Source organism: Schistocerca americana, chromosome 5 (assembly GCF_021461395.2).
Source record: "Schistocerca americana isolate TAMUIC-IGC-003095 chromosome 5, iqSchAmer2.1, whole genome shotgun sequence".
In the NCBI taxonomy this organism is placed as follows: Eukaryota; Metazoa; Arthropoda; class Insecta; order Orthoptera; family Acrididae; genus Schistocerca; species Schistocerca americana.
Window position 1 is genome coordinate 204026398 of NC_060123.1, and position 19573 is coordinate 204045970.

General features: G+C 39.0%; 1 protein-coding gene across 1 annotated transcript in view; it reads left to right on the forward strand.

The window, feature by feature from the left end:
- The window catches only part of LOC124616263 (putative phosphoenolpyruvate synthase), a 317495-nt gene that overhangs the window by 84702 nt on the left and 213220 nt on the right, over positions 1-19573 (forward strand). The window contains exons 9-10 of the mRNA XM_047144567.1: positions 2585-2741; positions 11922-12096. Coding sequence (XP_047000523.1) covers positions 2585-2741; positions 11922-12096 — 332 coding nt within the window. The remainder of the gene's footprint in view (positions 1-2584; positions 2742-11921; positions 12097-19573) is intronic.

Consider the following 19573-nt stretch of genomic DNA (forward strand, 5'->3'; position numbering starts at 1 on the left):
GCAAAGATAGTGCTATGTGTTCACTTTGGAACAAATCTGAATCAGTGTTGGTTTGTACTCTAATTAGTGGAGAGATCATGAGACATACTAAAACTTTCCCAGTTAACAACAAAACTTTCTGCCTCTGAATCTAAAAGAGATGGTGACAGTTTTACAGAGAGGCCAACAAAGTCTCTCATTAATATAACTTTTCTTCATTGTTGTATGTCCATTTTTTTATAATGACTTATTGTCAGCTAACTATTTTGCTGATTGTGTTTCTTATTAAAAAGGCAGGATGGTGATTCCTTTGGAAAACCTGGAATTCTTAGGGAATTACATTTTAACAGGAAAAATCAGGGAATTTTGCATTTCTAACTTAGCATTCAAACTTAATTTTACGGAGTTTTATAAATCAGATATTTTCAAATATGTAATTTATGAAGTATTTTAAAATACTTAATACACTGACATAAAAAAAATCCCAGCTCCAAGAAGGAGTTGTGCAGAGCTATGAGAAGCTGGATGTTTTTTCTGTGATATTGCAGAAAGACTTGGCAGGAATGTAGTCACTGCACATCATTGCTGGCATTGGTGGTCACAAGAATGTATGGTTGCAAAAAGACTGGGCTCCAGACGGCCATGTGACAGTACCGAGAGGGAGGACCATCATATTCAGTGTATGGCTGTGGCACATAGAACTGCATCTGCAGCAACAATTTGAGCAGCAGTGGACATCAAATTAATAAAAAAAAAAAAAAAAAAACTGTTGTAAATCAGGTACTCCAAGGACAGCTCCAAGCCAGACTCCCTGTTGTGTGCATTCCACTAAGCCCAAACTACTGCCGTTTGTGACTTCAGAGGTGTCAAGCGAGAGCTCATTGGATGGTAAGGTGGAGGTCTTTTGTATTTTCTGATGAAAGTTGGTTCTGCCTCGGTACCAGTGATGCCTGTATGCTGTACAGGAGGAGGGCAGTTGAGTGCCTGAGGCTAACCTGTCTGTATGCTAGACACACTGGACCTACAGGTGGAATTACGAGCTGGGGTGCGATTTCTTATGACAGCAGAAGCACTCTCATGGTTATCCTACACTTCTTGACTGCAAATTTGTATGTCAGTTTGGTGATTTGACCTCTTGTGCTGCCTTCATAAACAGCATTCCAAATGGTGTTTTCCAACAGGATAACACTTGGTCACATTCCTCTGCTGTAACCCGACAGGCCCCACAGAGTATTGACATGTTGCCTGTTTGATAACCACATCTGTCTCCAATCGAGCGTATATGGGACATCATTGGACTACAACTTCATCATTATCCACAAACAGCATTAACCATCCCTGTATTGACTGACCAAGTGCAACAGGCATGCAGCTCCATCTCACCAACTGACATGCAGTACCTGTATAACACAGTGCATACATGTTTGAATGCTTGCATTCAACATTTTGGTGGTTACACCAATTATTAACATGCCAGCATTTCACATTTGCAATGGCTTATCTCGCACATTAAACTGTGGTCTCGCAATATTAATCAGTTACAGATATTACCTAGACAAATATATTCCCTAAATTTCAGTACTCTACAGTAATTATTTTATTGTGTTGCAATTCCTTTTCCTTCAGTGTATTCCAAAGTGTGTTAATTACATGAATATTATTCTATAAAAGATATCGGTGTTTAAAAACTGTGGTTAAACTACTGCTTATGGCTGGTACATAGCTCAACTGAGAGGAAAGCAAAGTCATTATAAATTCATTAATTTATTTCAGCAGTGTGCCAGCATCTTTCTCCGCACACCTGGAATCCTCAGGGAAATTTTTTTTTTTCCAAGTTTGGGTAGCCACCCCAAGAGGGATAATTATTTTTTTATTTTGCATTCTTTTATATAACATTGACAGCAGGTATCTGTACCATTCTGTGTGGCCTATTTTGTTCTTGAACTGAGTAGCTCAGAAGTTTAATGTCTTTCTCTTCAGGGCACAACATATCACAGTGATGTCCTCATGGCCACACAAACTTCATCCAGTGGCAAATATTTTTAGGAAAATAATGTCGACAGTTTATTATAGTATAATAAATCATTAATTGAAGTCCTTAGATCACTGCTGTCTTGATAGTGAAAATGGTGGAGTAACAAAGGAATACGGTCAAAGGAAAGGGATCTCACTCAGGCATGGTAATGAAGAAGACAAGTGTAGACCATTAGGATGAATGATGGAGGTATGCTTCCCTTTTTGAGAATGACAATAAATGAAGTAAGTCATTTTCAGGAAGTGTGACTGTTGTTAGGTTCAGGGTGAAGTATGCAGCATTTGGATCACACTGGTATCTCTTAAGTTTTTAGTCTATCATTGTGATGAAGGTACTCAATTCACAAAATACTTTATCCTTGGCAATATTGTATCTGGTACAGAGAAGAGTGTCCTGAGTGCCTACACCATCCATTTTTCATTTCGCATTTGCAGTCATGCCATTACACTTTAATATTAGGCTACTTTTACTTCACTTGTGTTGACTGTGACATGTGCCTCTAATACTTTTGTGCTAGCATTTTCCTCAGTTTGGGTAAAGCTTTAATTAATTGTGTTTTTGCCAGGATAGCTGGGAAAAAAAACTTCACCACTGTTGTTGACTTCATCCCTAAAGGAAAAGCTGTGTTTTATAGTGGATATCCTTGGGAGAGTCAGACTCACATTCGGACCTACCAATTCCTTTTGAATGACAAGTCAGGTGCTGGCACTGCTGAATTCTGGTACAGGTAATCAGAATTACTATAACTAAAATTACAGTTATGCAGAATCAAGATAAGAGGGAATTGGGGAGATAAAAGGTGAAAATGGGGGGGGGGGGGGGGGGGGGATAACAAAAAAAAAAAACCCTTCAGAATTATCCACCAAACTACAATAGTGCTCTGTGTATAGGAAAGGAGTTCTCCCAGTTTCAACAAAGTTTGTGATTCAGATACAATTAAAAGATGTGCACTAAACTCAGGGTCTCAGTTGTTTTTACACGTTCAGTGTAATGAGAAGCTATCCTGTTGGTGAAGTTTACAATTTTATGGTGTAATGAGAAAACCTTAGCAGCATCAAATGTATCACAAAGTGTCAAATCGAAACTTTAGTAACAAGACAAAGAAATTGCTATTGTAGGCCATTACAAGACCATCCATGAGTAATTGCTGCACAATATCACCAATAAATAATCTTAAATGCATCACAAAATTCAAGGATGTCAACAAAACTTCAGAGTTTACAGCTTCCTCAGGAGATGCAGTTTTCTAACAGAAGTGTTTTGGAAGTTTAGAGCAGTTGGTCTGTGTGCTTAACTGGCATTGTATTGTCTGTCCCCCCTTCCTCTCTCAACCGCTCTCGACAATGCAGAGATAGGCTACTTTATTGTGGACACCAACATCGAGAGTGGACTATTAGTGAACTCACTTTTCACAGATGAATCACACTTAAATTCACAGATAGACTAGTGTTGCATCTACAATTGGAGGGAAAGTGACAACCAGTGCAGCCACAGATTTACTGTGAAAATAGACCACTTTGGTGATGGTGAGTTTCTAGTATTTGGAAGTATCATGTTGGATGGGTGTATGCAGCTTCAAACCTCCATTGCTTCATGAATTCATTGGTTGTCAGATGAAACTGGTTAAGACACTGGGTATCTTCAGTAATATAAAAAGACAATAAAAACATGTCTTATTAGTCAGTAAATCTACATATATTCAAGATTTGCAAAGTTGTCATTCATGTTGTCTGGAACAATATTACCTATAAATTAACCTCTACTGAAGCAGTACATATTAACTGGCCTCTATTCGAACAATATGTATTAACTATATAATTTAGTTGGATAGATAAAAAATCTACTCACCAAGTGGTGGCTGGAGAACACACAATGTTTTATGCATGCACCCTTTTGCAGCCAGTGGCTTCTTCTTTTGGCAGAAGGATTGCAGAGAAAGGAATGTGGACAAAGAAGAAGGTCTGGAAAAGGTTTAGGAAAAGGGGCAGAGTTCGGAAAATTCATCCAGAACCCTGGGTCAGGGTAGAATTACCGGATGAGATGAGAAGGAAAGACTGACTGTTGGGGTCAGCACCACATGGGATTTGAAAACCTGAGACCTTAATTGTGGAAGACCAGGCAATATGCAACACAGAGATTATTGCTAAAACATCGTGAATGAGTTCATAAGAGTGAAAAGCTAAGTGCGTTGTATTTAACAGAGGTGTGAGGGGGATGGCAGGTCAGTAAATATAAGACGTAGAAAACTAAAACAGAGTGAAGAAAGGTTTAGTTACTGCAAAGAAATGCTGTGACAGAATAAATTAAAGTAAATTAAGGCCAGCTGGATGACAAGAACCAAGGGCATGTTGTAGCATTAGTTCTGACCTGCAGAGTTCCGAGAAATTGGTGTCCGAGGGAAAAATCCAGATGGTACATTTGGTGAAACAGGCTCCGAGGTTATGACTGTCATGTTATAGAGCATTCTGTGCAACAAGATATTGTGTGTTGCTGGAATACACCCTCTGTAACTGATAACTTGGTGGTAGTCATGCCGATGTAATAGGCCGAACAGTGCATACATAACAGTTGGTATATGATGCGTCGTTTTGCAGGTAGCTCTCCCTTTTATAGCATATGTTTTGCCAGTTACAGGGCTGGTATAGGTGGTGGTAGGAGTGTGATCATTGCAAGTCTTGAAGCGGGGATGGTCACAGGGGTAGGAGCCATAGGGTGGGAGATGGGTACAGAAGAATCATAGGGTCTGACAAGGATACTGCAGAGGTTAGGAAGCCAACAAGAAGCTATTCTAGGTGTGGTGGGCAAAATCTCAGACAAAATGGATCTAATTTCAGGGCATGATTCTAGGAAGTCATGGCCTTGTTGAAGTAGCTGATTAAAACATTCAAGACCAGGATAACACTGAGTAACAAGTGGTGTGCTCAGAAGTTGCTTTTGAAGGGATCACTGGTACCAGGGTTGGATGTGTTGGCCTGAGGAATCTGCTTCTGAGATAGGTTGGTGGGGGTAATTACACCCAGTGAAGGCTGAGGTGAGAATGGTGGTGTATTGATATAAAGAGTCTGCATCCAAACAAATATGTTTGTCTCAAATGCCAAGTCTGTATGGTAGGGAACACTTGACATGGAAAGGATGGCAACAGTCGAAATGTAAGTATGTTGCTTGTTAGTAGGTTTAATGTGGATAGAAGTGTGTAGCTGACCTTCAGTGAGGATGAGATCAACATCAAGGAAACTGGAATGGGGTTCAGAATAGGACTATATGAAATTTAATTGGTAGAAGGTGTTTATAGATACCAGGAATTTTAACAGGTCAGCCTTGCCATGAGTCCTTATGACAAAGATGTCATCAATGTATCTAAATAAAATGTGGGACTGAAGGCTTATGGGTCCCCAGGAAAACCCCCTCCAAGTGACCCACTAAAAAGTTGACATAAGAAGGAGCCATCCTGGTTCCCATGACCATACCCTGATCTGTTTGTATGTCTGCCCCTCTTAAGATAACTTGATTAAGGTGAGCAGGAAAGATGTCATAGGTTTGGAATCAGGTGGATGCTTTCTGAGGGAATGTTCAGCTGAGGCAGACCATGTATATGGAGGATGTTGGTATAGAGGGAGGTGGCATCAATGGTGACAAACAAGGTGTGTGGTGGGAATGAAATGAACACAGTTTCAGACGATCTAGGAAAGGTTGGTGTCTGCAATGTAGGAGGGAAGTCTTTGTACTTTGAGTTGCAAGTATTGATCAACTAAGTTAGATATACAGGGCTACTACAAATGATTGAAGCGATTTCATAAATTCACTGTAGCTCCATTCATTGACATATGGTTACGACACACTACACATACGTAGAAAAACTCATAAAGTTTTGTTCGGCTGAAGCCGCACTTCAGGTTTCTGCCGCCAGAGTGCTCGAGAGCGCAGTGAGACAAAATGGCGACAGGAGCAGAGAAAGCGTATGTAGTGCTTGATATGCACTCACATCAGTCAGTCATAACAGTGCAACGACACTTCAGGACGAAGTTCAACAAACATCCACCAACTACTAACTCCATTCGGCGATGGTATCCGCAGTTTAAAGCTTCTGGATGCCTCTGTAAGGGGAAATCAACGGGTCGGCCTGCAGTGAGCGAAGAAAGGGTTGAACGCGTGCGGGCAAGTTTCACGCGTAGCCCGCGGAAGTCGACGAATAAAGCAAGCAGGGAGCTAAACGTACCACAGCCGACGGTTTGGAAAATCTTACAGAAAAGGCTAAAGCAGAAGCCTTACCGTTTACAATTGCTACAAGCCCTGACACCCGATGACAAAGTGAAACACTTTGAATTTTCGGCATGGTTGCAACAGCTCATGGAAGAGGATGCGTTCAGTGCGAAACTTGTTTTCAGTGATGAAGCAATATTTTTTCTTAATGGTGAAGTGAACAGACACAATGTGCGAATCTGGGCGGTAGAGAATCCTCACGCATTCATGCAGCAAATTTGCAATTCACCAAAAGTTAACGTGTTTTGTGCAATCTCACGGTTTAAAGTTTACGGCCCCTTTTTCTTGCTTTTTCTTCTGCGAAAAAAACGTTACAGGACACATGTATCTGGACATGCTGGAAAATTGGCTCATGCCACAACTGGAGACCGACAGCGCCGACTTCATCTTTCAACAGGATGGTTCTCCACCGCACTTCCATCATGATGTTTGGCATTTCTTAAACAGGAGATTGGAAAACCGATGGATCGGTCGTGGTGGAGAGCATGATCAGCAATTCATGTCATGGCCCCCACGCTCTCCCGACTTAACCCCCTGCGATTTCTTTCTGTGGGGTTATGTGAAAGATTCAGTGTTTAAACCTTCTCTACCAAGAAACGTGCCAGAACTGCGAGCTCGCATCAACGATGCTTTCGAACTCATTGATGGGGACATGCTGCACTGAGTGTGGGAGGAACTTGATTATCGGCTTGATGTCTGCCGAATCACTAAAGGGGCACATATCGAACATTTGTGAATGCCTAAAAAAACTTTTTGAGTTTTTGTATGTGTGTGCAAAGCATTGTGAAAATATCTCAAATAATAAAATTATTGTAAAGCTGTGAAATCGCTTCAATCATTTGTAATAACCCTGTACATGTGGTGGGTGCTTTGAAGCCAGGAACTATAGGATGACCAGAATGATTGGGTTTGTGTATCTTAGGAAGAAGGTAAAAGGTGGGGGTGTGTAGTTTGGGTGGGATAAGAAGTTCATTGGATTGAGGTGTTAGTCCTTGTGAGGGACCTGAGGTTTTGGTCAGTTTGAATCACAGGGATGGGGTCTTGATGGCAGATTCTGTATGTAAAGCTGTCAGACAGCTGGCATTGACCTTCACTAACATACTTGTGTCAGTCAAATACCAGATTGGTTGATCCTTTATTTGCTGGAAGGATAATGATGGAGTCATCAGATTTTAGGGATTGCAGAGCCTGGAATTCTGTAGATGACAGGTTAGGGTCATGTTATGGGGACCTGGGGAAGGGTTGTGAAGCAGTGCTGGATGTGAGGAATTCAGGAGGCTTGTAAGGGAGATTTTGAGGTAGTGGTGGTGGATCAAGATGGGTTCATGGTTGGAACTGTTCAAGGCAGCTTTCAGTGTCAGGTTTGCTGTTGGAAAGGTTTTGGGATTGGATTGCAACCTAATATTTCCAGTTGACATTGTGTGTGAATGAAAGTGGATCCTTAATCAAAGCAGCATGATTAAATGCAGGTTTAGCGGCTGAAAGTGATACCCTTGGATAATACAGATAGTTCAGGAGGGAAGAGTGCTTTAGACGAGAGGTTGAGAACACAGTACTTTTGTTATTGATTCTTGCGATTGTGAGTTATTGTTGGTCTGGGAGAATGTGGTGAAGACTGTGGAATGTTAAATAGGTTGGCCAAGCTCAGTTTGTATGAGAGGAGTGGTGGTTGTCGGTGTAGCTGTATAGGAAGCTGTAGAGGGACAGGAAGGATAAGATCACAGTTGAGTTAGTTTAGGAGTAGGCGGGATAGCTTTTTGAGGCAAGGTCTGGCATGTTGTTATAGTTTGAAGTTGGCTTGGTGGATGATACCATCCAAGGAGGCACTAGGGACAGATAACTGCAGGATTTTGTAGAAGGAGAGAAGTCTGGTAGAGTGAAAATTGGCAGAGGAGGTGTATAGGTCACAGATTAGTCAGGTAAGTGCAAGAGATTGTTGTATTTGAAACTGTAAAAGAGCCTGGTGTAGCGTAGGATTACATCCAGGAACAAGAACTTTGAATGTTAGGCCTTTGGGAGTGACTTCAAGGGAAAAGCAGGTTTCAAGAAACAGAATGAGGGACCTTAGTTTTGATAGTGCAGAAGGATGTTTTCGAAAAGAATGGATGTATTATGTGATGAAATTTATCATGGCAAGAGAGGAATTCTAGGAGTGTTAGAAATGGTGAGAGTGGCAAAAAAGAGAAGCAAAGAATGGGAAGAGATAAAGAAACAGAAGAAAATCAAGGAAAAATAAAAAAAAAAAAACAGAAAAAATCATACAAAAGTTGTGAGAACAGACAATGGTTAATAAGAGGTAATGAGCAGATGAGAATTCCTTTCCAGAAAAGTTGACTGTATTATATGCAAAAATGATTGGAGAAGAGAAAAATCAATAGGGTAAAAGAGACAAAATTTTAAAAGCAGGGCAAACAAAAACAGAAGGGCATAGGAGAAAATGTAAACAACTTTGCTTGGGAAATAAAGTAATGTAGAAGATGGCAGTAAAAGTCTATCAGATCAGTTTGGTGAACAACAGTCGCACAAAAATTTGAAAGAATTACATATAAACAAGGTAAGTGGAAGATGGGAAAGACAATAGCTGTCAAATTTGCAAATAAATTAGTGAACGATGATTGGGAGAAGGCCCTCCAGTGTAGTGAATCAGAAATGAATTGCTGTACGAAAATTCATAAATAACAATAACATTGTTATATGAAAATTTATAACTAACTGTGGACCCAGCTACGTGCATGGAAAACTGTACTAGAAAAGATGTAGGGGCAAGGTGTTGATGAATCTGGGTGGTACAGATAAATAAACAAACAGACTTGCATATAAGGTAGGAAAAAGATGCCAATTTGAACAAGACAGATGACAATGAAGACTGACAAGAGGGTTACATAAGAAGGAATGATGGACACATGAGCTAATATAACAACGAAAATAATCAATTTTTAACAATACAATGTAACTGAATAGAAGAAAATTGCTCACCAAGCAGCAGCAGCAGGCAAACACATACATAAAAAAAGGTTTTACACCTGCAAGCTTTTGGAGTCAGTGGCTCCTTCTTCTAGCAGAAGGGTTGGAGAGGAAGGAGAAGGGGTGAAGGAAAAAGACTGGAGAGATTCAGGAAAAGAGGTAGAGTTCAGAAAAGACACCCACAACCCCGGGTCAGGAGACGTACCGGAGGGGATGAGAAGGAAAGACTGCACCGCACGAGATTTGTAGACCTTAGAGCTTAAAGGTGGAAGACAGAGTAGTATGCAGCACAGAGATTTTGCTAAAACATTGTGCACAATTTCATAGGAGTGAAAAGCTAAGTAATGGAGATGGTCATTAATGAAAGATGTACAAAACTACGATGTAATGGTTCTCATGTTAGCACATGATTTTAGGAAGTCATGGCCTTGTTGAAGTAGCCAATTAATACATTCAAATCCAGGGTAATACTGAGTGACAAGTGATGTGCTCTGAAATTGTTTTTTGGAGGGATCACTGGTACCAGGATTGGATGTGATGGCCTGGAGAATATGCTTTTGAACTAGGCTGGTGTGGTAATTATGCCCAGTGAAGGACGAGTTGAAAGTGTTGGTGTATTACTGTAAAGAGTCTGCATCCAAACAAATATGTTTGCCTCAAATTTCAAGGCTTCACAGGAGGGAATGTTTCACAGGGAAAGGATGGCAACTGCCAAAATGTAATATGGACTCATGGTGAGGCTGACCTGTTAAAATTCCTGGAATCTCCACATACCTCCTACCAGTTAAATTTCACATGGTCCTATTCTGAATTCCATGTCAGTTTCCTTGATGTTGATCTCGTCCTCACTGAAGGCCAGCTACACACTTGCATCCACTTTAAACTCACTAGCAAACAACAGTACTTATGTTTTTATTGTTGGCATCCTTTCCATGTCAAACATTCCCTCCCATACAACCTTGGCATTTGAGGCAAACATATTTGTTTGGATGCAGCCTCTTTACAGCAATACACCCCCATTCTCACCTCAACCTTCACTGGATGTAATAACTACACCAGCTAGTTCAAAAGAAGATTTTCTGGGCCATCACATCAAATCCCGCCACCTATGCCAGCCCTGTAACTGACAAAACATATACTATCAAAGAGAGAGCCACTTGTGAAACGACACATATATCAGCTGTAGTGTAAACACTGTTTTTCCTTTTACATCAGCATGACCACCACCAAGTTATCAGTTAGGATGAAAGGACATAGGCAGAGGGTGTTTACTGGCAACACACAATATTGTGTTGCACACCATGCTCTACAACATGACAGTCATAACCTCAGTGTTTGTTTCACCACACATGCCATGCCATCTGGATTCTTCCTCCAGACACCAGTTTCTCTGAACTCTGCAGGTGGGAACTAGCACTACAACATGCCCTTGGTTCTTGCAACCAACCTGGCCTTAATTTTTGTTAATTTTTCCCATCTCAGCATTTCTTCTTAACTACTCCTTTCTTTACTCCATTTTAGTTCTCTACATCTTTCATTTTCTGACCTATCTGATTTTCACCATCCCCCCCCCCTCCTCTGTTACATATAATGCACTTAGCTTTTCACTCTTATTCACTCATGCATGATGTTTTAGCAGTAATCTCTGTGTTGCTTATCACCCCGCTTTCCACCTTTCATTTCTCAGCAGTCCCCAACAGTCTTTCCTCTCATTCTGTCTTCCGTAACCCAAACTTTTGGGTAACTTTTATGAACTCTGTCCCTTTTCCTAAACTTCTCCTGTTTCTTTTCCTTCACACCTCTTCCTCCCCCTTCAACCCTTCTACCGGAAGAAGGAGCCATTGTCTCTGAAGGCTTGCATGCATAAAACATTTTTTTATATGTGTGTTCTCCAGCCACTGCTTGGTGAGTAGATTTTTTATCCATCCCATTACACTATATTGTCAAAAATTGATTATTTTTGTTCTTGTAGTATGTCTTAATTATTACTCTCCAGCAGTATCCAGCTCACCCAAAAAATTGTTAAATATATGGTAAATGAAGAATGATATCTGGAAAATGTAATTATTGTTATTATTATTATTATAAATTATGTCTCTAATGCTAATAATTTATTTTCAATCATGGAGTGTGGCAGCACAAGTGTCTTTGATTGTTAATTTAATGTACTGAAGCATTTTGTCATATTATATGAAGGTTCACCACAACCAAAACACTGTTATGTGTGAATAAATGAATGGAGGGACCACAAATGGTCAAAAATGTTTCTACTTTGAGATCATTAGTGATTGTTCCTTTTAAATAGTAATCTCAAAATATCCTTGGACAAAATTTAGAATTATTCACTCATTAAACAGATAGCATTTTCTGAATCACAGATCAGTTCTTTAGTAGATACTTTATTGATAAAATGCAGTGTCTAAGTGTTTGATATGACTGAGATTACTGCAAAATAAATAAAATAATAGTGTTTGATATGATTGAGATTATTGCTAAATATTATCCTTATGTAACAGTAGTTCACATATGTGATACTTCATTTGATGGTTTTGGTACTGACTGCTGAGTGTGTCAATTCAGTTTCACTGGTTGATTATTTTGATTGTGCTAGTTCCTTTGAGTGATAGTCAATTTCTTATTTTCTCCACTATATGTCATTGTACATTCTCATGTGTTTTGTCAGGTATGATGGTGACTGTCCAGATTTCCCCGTGTCACTGAGTGATCATCTTCTAGAACCAGAAGTGGAAGGAAGCAATATGGTAGTTACCTTTTCTGATAGGGAATGTCAGAGCTCCACTATAGTTGGTGGCAAAGGGGCCTCATTAGCTCTTCTTTCATCTGCTGCATGCTCACAGGTAATAAGATTTTTCTCTACCAAATTACTTGTATAGAATTTAATAAAGATACTTAGAAACTGAAGGTTCAGTTGCAGATTGGGGTAAACAATAATTGTAGGTTTGCAAACATATTAATGACATAACAGAGTGAACAGATAAGCATAAAATGAATGTTATACATAGACTTTTAGACCGTGTTTTGTACTTTTTCTTTGTTGAAGAATGATAGAGTGGAAATAAATCCTGTGCAATAATTAGTATTAACAGTATAAGTTATTTATATACAGTATAAATAAATATATAAATAATAAAGTAACAGTGGACTAAAGTAAACTCCTTTTCATTTGCAGACAATTCTGTTGTACTATTTTTAAATTTTAGGGAGCACAGTCAGTCTCATGGAACAGTAACCAGGTTTAAGAATCTCTGCAGAGAAAACCAGTTATTACTGGCATAAACAAGGACCAAAATTTTTCAGACAGACCTTGTTCAAACAGGAAGTGTTAAAAAGTTCAAGTACCTAAGAGAGCTAATTCAAGAAAACTCTGCCATAACTAAATTAGACTAAGATTAGATTAGATTAATTATTCATTCCATAAACCCACAAAAGAGGGGATCCTCCTGGGTGTGGAACATGTCAGATAAACACATTACGAAAATGTAATTAGAAAAACTTGAGTTTCATTAATTTTAATGATCCTCAGTCAATAAACAGTAAAATTATGTACATGAATTAAAATTAAACTTTTAATATTTACGGGTTTCATACTTACATATGGTTTCATTAAATCCACCATTCACACAGTAGCTGGTTACTTGGCTATTACAACTAAGTATTTTCAAAACTTAAAGTAAATTATTCATTTCACTGATCCTCAGTTAAGAACAGTCAAATTATGTCAAGATTTAAAATTAAACTTCCACTATTTACAGACTTAAGACTTACATCTGCTTTCCATACATCCAGCATCCACACAGTAGGTAGTTACTTGCCTGTTACAACTGAGTATTGTCAAAAATTAAAGTATAATAAATTTTCATTAAAATGGTCTACTGCACTTGTTGAGAAATTCATGGATGGACTAGAAGGAGTTGGCCACCAAAAGTTCTTTTAAATTATATTTAAATTGTGCCTTGTCTGAAACGAAACTCGTAATGGTTGCTGGTAACTTATTGAAAATATGTGTTGCTGAATACTGGACTCCTTTCTGGGCAAGAGTAAGGGATTTGAAATCTTTATGTATATTGTTCTTATTCCTAGTATTGATACTGTGTACTAAGCAGTTAGTTGGAAAAAGAGATGTATTATTTACAATAAACTTCATTAAGGAATAAATACACTGAGAAGCTGTGGCTAGTATGCCCAATTCTTTGAATAGGTTTCAACATGATGTTCTTGGATTTGTTGTTGTTGTTGTAGTCTTCAGTCCTGAGACTGGTTTGATGCAGCTCTCCATGCTACTCTATGCTGTGCAAGCTTCTTCATCTCCCAGTACCTACTGCAACCTACATCCTTCTGAATCTGCTTAGTGTATTGATCTCTTGGTCTCCCTCTACGATTTTTACCCTCCACACTGCTCTCCAATGCTAAATTTGTGATCACTTGATGCCTCAAAACATGTCCTACCAACCAATCCCTTCTTCTAGTCAAGTTGTGCCACAAACTTCTCTTCTCCCCAATCCTATTCAATACCTCCTCATTAGTTACGTGATCTACCCACCTTATCTTCAGCATTCTTCTGTAGCACCACATTTAGAAAGCTTCTATTCTCTTCTTGTCTAAACTATTTATTGTCCATGTTTCACTTCCATACCCTCCATACAAATACTTTCAGAAACGACTTCCTGACACTTAAATCTATACTCGATGTTAACAAATTTCTCTTCTTCAAAAACGCTTTCCTTGCCATTGCAGGTCTACATTTTATATCCTCTCTACTTCGACCATCATCAGTTATTTTGCTCCCCAAATAGCAAAACTCCTCTACTACTTTAAGTGTCTCATTTCCCAATCTAATTCCCTCAGCATCACCCGACTTAATTCGACTACATTCCCTTATCCTCGTTTTGCTTTTGTTGATGTTCATCTGATATCCTCCTTTCAAGACACTGTCCATTCCATTCAACTGTTCTTCCAAGTCCTTTGCTGTCTCTGACAGAATTACAATGTCATCGGCAAACCTCAAAGTTTTTATTTCTTCTCCATGGTTTTTAATACCTACTCTGAATTTTTCTTTTGTTTCCTTTACTGCTTGCTCAATATACAGATTGAATAACATTGGAGCGAGGCTACAACTCTGTCTCACTCCCTTCCCAACTGCTGCTTCCCTTCCATGCCCATCGACTCTTATAACTGCCATCTGGTTTCTGTACAAGTTGTAAATAGCCTTTCGCTCCCTGTATTTTACCCCTGCCACCTTTAAAATTTGAAAGAGAGTATTCCAGTCAACATTGTCAAAAGCTTTCTCTAAGTCTACAAATGCTAGAAACATAGGTTTGCCTTTCCTTAATCTATTTTCTAAGATAAGTCTTAGGGTCAGTATTGCCTCATATGTTCCAACACTTCTACGGAATCCAAACTGATCTTCCATGAGGTCGGCTTCTACCAGTTTTTCCATTTGTCTCTAAAGAATTTGCGTTAGTGTTTTGCAGCTGTGACTTATTAAACTGAGAGTTCGGTAATTTTCACATCTGTCAACACCTGCTTTCTTTGGGATTGGAATTATTATATTCTTCTTGAAGTCTGAGGGAATTTCACCTGTCTCATACATCTTGCTCACCAGATGGAAGAGTGTTGTCAGGACTGGCTCTCCTAAGGCTGTCAGTAGTTCTAATGGAATGTTGTCTACTCACGAGGCCTTGTTTTGACTTAGGTCTTTCAGTGCCCTGTCAAACTCTTCACGCAGTATCGTATCTCCTATTTCATTTTCATCTACATCCTCTTTCATTTCCATAATACTGTCCTCAAGAAAATCGCCCCTGTATAGACCCTCTATGTATTCCTTCCACCTTTCTGCTTTCCCTTCTTTACTTAGAACTGGGTTTCCATCTGAGCTCTTGATATTCATACAAGTGGTTCTCTTTTCTCCAAAGGTATCTTTAATTTTCCTGTAGGCAGTATCTATCTTACCCCTAGTGATATGCACCTCTACATCCTTACATTTGTCCTCTAGCCATCCGTGCTTAGCCATTCTGCACTTTCTGTCAATCTCGTTTTTGAGATGTTTGTATTCCTTTTAGCGTACTTGAATTTACACTACACATTACTCTTATTATACGCTTCTGTACTCTAAAAATTTTTTCTCAGTTTGTGGAGTTACCACAATATATGATACCAAAAGACATAATTGAGTGAAAATAAGCACAACATGCCAGTTATTTTATATTTATATCTCCTATGTCTGACATCATTCGCATTGCAAACACAGACTTGTTTAGACACTTTAGCAGTTCATTAGTATGTTGCTCCCAACTGAATTTATTATCAAGTTGTATTCCCAAGAATTTTACACTCTCAACTTCTCCTATTTCCATGTCATCATATATTATACACTAGAAGGAAACCTCTTGGAAGTTCTGAACTGCATGTAGTGGGTCTTTTCAAAGTTTGATGACACTGAATTGGCTATGAAGCGCTTATTAATGTCAGTAAAAATTTGATTAGCTGCCCTTTCTAAATTTATATTTGATTTACTATTTATTGCAATGTTTGTATCATCTGCAAATAAGACAAACTTGGCATCTGGTAATGCAACAGACGAAAGGGCATTAATATACACAAGAAAAAGTAGTGGACCTAGGAACATTGAGGAACACCATATGTAATTTCTTCCCAGTCATATGATGTCCGATCGCCTACCGCTGAAGTGTTACGTAATGTCACCCTTTGTTTTCTGTTAGTGAGATATGACTGAAACCACTTTGCAGCACTATCTGTGATGCCATAATATTTTAATTTACTTAAAAGAATTCTGTGATTCACACAGTCAAAATCCTTTGACAGGACACAGAATATGCCACTTGCCTCTAATTTGCTGTCTAATGAATTAAGGACAGGATACACCAAATGAAAAGGGCATATGGAACAACAAAAAATATTTAAAATAAAAAGTACATATTGTAACAGTCATGTTCACATGTAAGATGTAAATTTAAATTTAATTTCAGATTAGAATTGTAGTCTGAACATAAAAAAAGAACATAAAAAAGCAAATGATAGAAAAACAGTTATTTTGAACAGGAAATGATACACTTTTGTCAGGGCCAATTCAAGAATATTATTTCACACAAGCAACTTATCATATATTTTCACCCTTGTCAGTTTTTGCTGCTAATTGTAATATACATTGTTGAACTTAGGCACCCCTCTCAGCATGGAACCCAAAGCAGTGGCTTGTGTCACTTGGGCCTCAAACCAGATCTGACCTTTGTTTGATATTTTTCTTAACATATTGAGGGTGTCCATGATTGTTGCTCAGTCTTGTTCGCTGCAGAAATACAAGGTTTGTATCTTTTGTTGCTGAATTCCTATGCAGAATTTAGATTTTTGGTCGCTGAAATCAAAAAGTTCAACATAGATATCCTGTTAATTTTCTTCATTTATTCATGCCAGACATATTGCAACTTCTTACATCCACCACTTACCATGACAACTCAGCAATTCCCATGGTTGGTGTAACACCAGTTATTGCATAGGATCTTGACAATGCATCATATTTTCAGAATCATTATGGTCAAGTATTGTGTGTAATTTACAGTGAGTGGAAACTTGTCCTAATTAATTTATGTGTGACAATATGGTCAACAGAAAACATAGACAAAATTTGCACAAATAGTTACATAAATGTGAAGTATTCCAAACCTAAATTTTACAAGATGAATATTTAAAACAATCAGTATTACAGTATATAAGTTTTCATAAAAATTAATTAATTCCAAAGACAAATAAAGCCAAAGTTTATAAACAGTTACTTTCATGAACAAATAGAATTCCATTTAATTACCTTTTTTTAATGAAATAATTATCTTACTGTTACATAAAAAATTCCATTTAATTACTTTGCTTTATGAAATAAGTATCATACTGCTACACAAAGATTATTGTAAACTAAAGAATTATATATAACAGAGGGAAACATTCCACGTGGGAAAAATATATCTAAAAACAAAGATGATGTGACTTACCAAATGAAAGTGCTGGAACGTCGATAGACACACAGACAAACACAAGCATACACACAAAATTCAAGCTTTTGCAACCAACGATTGCTTCGTCAGGAAAGAGGGAAGGAGAGGGAAAGACGAAAGGATGTGGGTTTTAAGGGAGAGGGTAAGGAGTCATTCCAATCCCGGGAGCGGAAAGACTTACCTTAGGGAGAAAAAAGGACAGGTATACACTCGCACACGCACACATATCCATCCGCACATACACAGACACAAGCAGACATTTCTTGTGTCTGTGTATGTGCGGATGGATATGTGTGTGTGTGTGTGAGTGTATACCTGTCCTTTTTTCCCCCTAAGGTAAGTCTTTCCGCTCCCGGGATTGGAATGAGTCCTTACCCTCTCCCTTAAAGCCAACATTCTTTCGTCTTTCCCTCTCCTTCCCTCTTTCCTGATGAAGCAACCGTTGGTTGCGAAAGCTTGAATTTTGTGTGTGTGTTTGTGTTTGTCTGTGTGTCTATGGATGTGCCAGCGCTTTCGTTATATATACACAGATGATGTGACTTACCGAACGAAACTGCTGGCAGGTCGATAGACACACAAGCAAACACAAACATACACATGAAATTCAAGCTTTCGCAACAAACTGTTGCCTCATCAGGAAAGATGGAAGGAGAGGGAAAGACGAAGGGATGTGGGTTTTAAGGGAGAGGGTAAGGAGTCATTCCAATCCCGGGAGCGGAAAGACTTACCTTAGGGGGAAAGAAGGGGTATACACTCGCACACACACACACACACACACACATATCCATCCGCACATACACAGACACAAGCAGGCATTTGCCTTTACAAATGTCTGCTTGTGTCTGTGTATGTGCGGATGGATATGTGCGTGTGTGCGAGTGTATACCCCTTCTTTCTCCCTAAGGTAAGTCTTTCCGCTCCCAGGATTGGAATGACTCCTTACCCTCTCCCTTAAAACCCACATCCCTTCGTCTTTCCCTCTCCTTCCCTCCTTCCTGATGAGACAACAGTTTGTTGCGAAAGCTTGAATTTCCTGTGTATGTTTGTGTTTGTTTGTGTGTCTATCGACCTGCCAGCACTTTCGTTCGGTAAGTCACATCATCTTTGTTTTTAGATATATTTTTCCCACGTGGAATGTTTCCCACTATATATATATATAATGGAAGGAAACATTCCACGTGGGAAAAATTATATATAAAAACAAAGATGAGGTGACTTACCGAACAAAAGCGCTGGCAGGTCGATAGACACACAAACAAACACAAACACACACACAAAATTCAAGCTTTCGCAACAAACTGTTGCCTCATCAGGAAAGAGGGAAGGAGAGGGGAAGACAAAAGGAAGTGGGTTTTAAGGGAGAGGGTAAGGAGTCATTCCAATCCCGGGAGCGGAAAGACTTACCTTAGGGGGAAAAAAGGACAGGTATACACTCGCACACACGCACATATCCATCCACACATACAGACACAAGCAGACATATTTAAAGACCATTTAAATATGTCTGCTTGTGTCTGTATGTGTGGATGGATATGTGCGTGTGTGCGAGTGTATACCTGTCCTTTTTTCCCCCTAAGGTAAGTCTTTCCGCTCCCGGGATTGGAATGACTCCTTACCCTCTCCCTTAAAACCCACATCCCTTCGTCTTCCCCTCGCCTTCCCTCTTTCCTGATGAGGCAACAGTTTGTTGCGAAAGCTTGAATTTTGTGTGTGTGTTTGTGTTTGTTTGTGTGTCTATCGACCTGCCAGCGCTTTTGTTCGGTAAGTCACCACTATATATATATATATATATATATATATATATATATATATATATATATATATATATATATAGTGAAGTTATTGTCTACTGTCATATGAATGAGTTGTGTGTTTCGTATCCTTCTGTTGACAAATCAGGGTCTATTGCATTACAGTATCAATAAATGGAAAGTTATAGCACTAGAAAATGGTAGTGAAACCAGTTCTGAAGCTGCGACTGTTTTCAATATATCAAGCTCAATAAAGCCATTAGCATAGTCTAATCAAAAAGTTTGTAATTGCTCTGAAGTTTAGGTTGATGAAACCAATTTAAAAATTGTTAAGGCTTTCGTGGTGACTTGTCAACAAACTGCCTATTTGCTTCTGTCTTAGGTTCTTCAGCCAGTGTTCATCTGATGATTTTACTGACTTTTCACCAGCACGAGTGGCTGGCACTGTCAAAGCTTCACCCTCCATTGCTGGTGGTGAACTGGAGCCAAGCTCGTGGTCACAGACTATAAGCACCTGGCACACCAACATCTGAAGGCTTCTCCGTGGTCATTTCTGG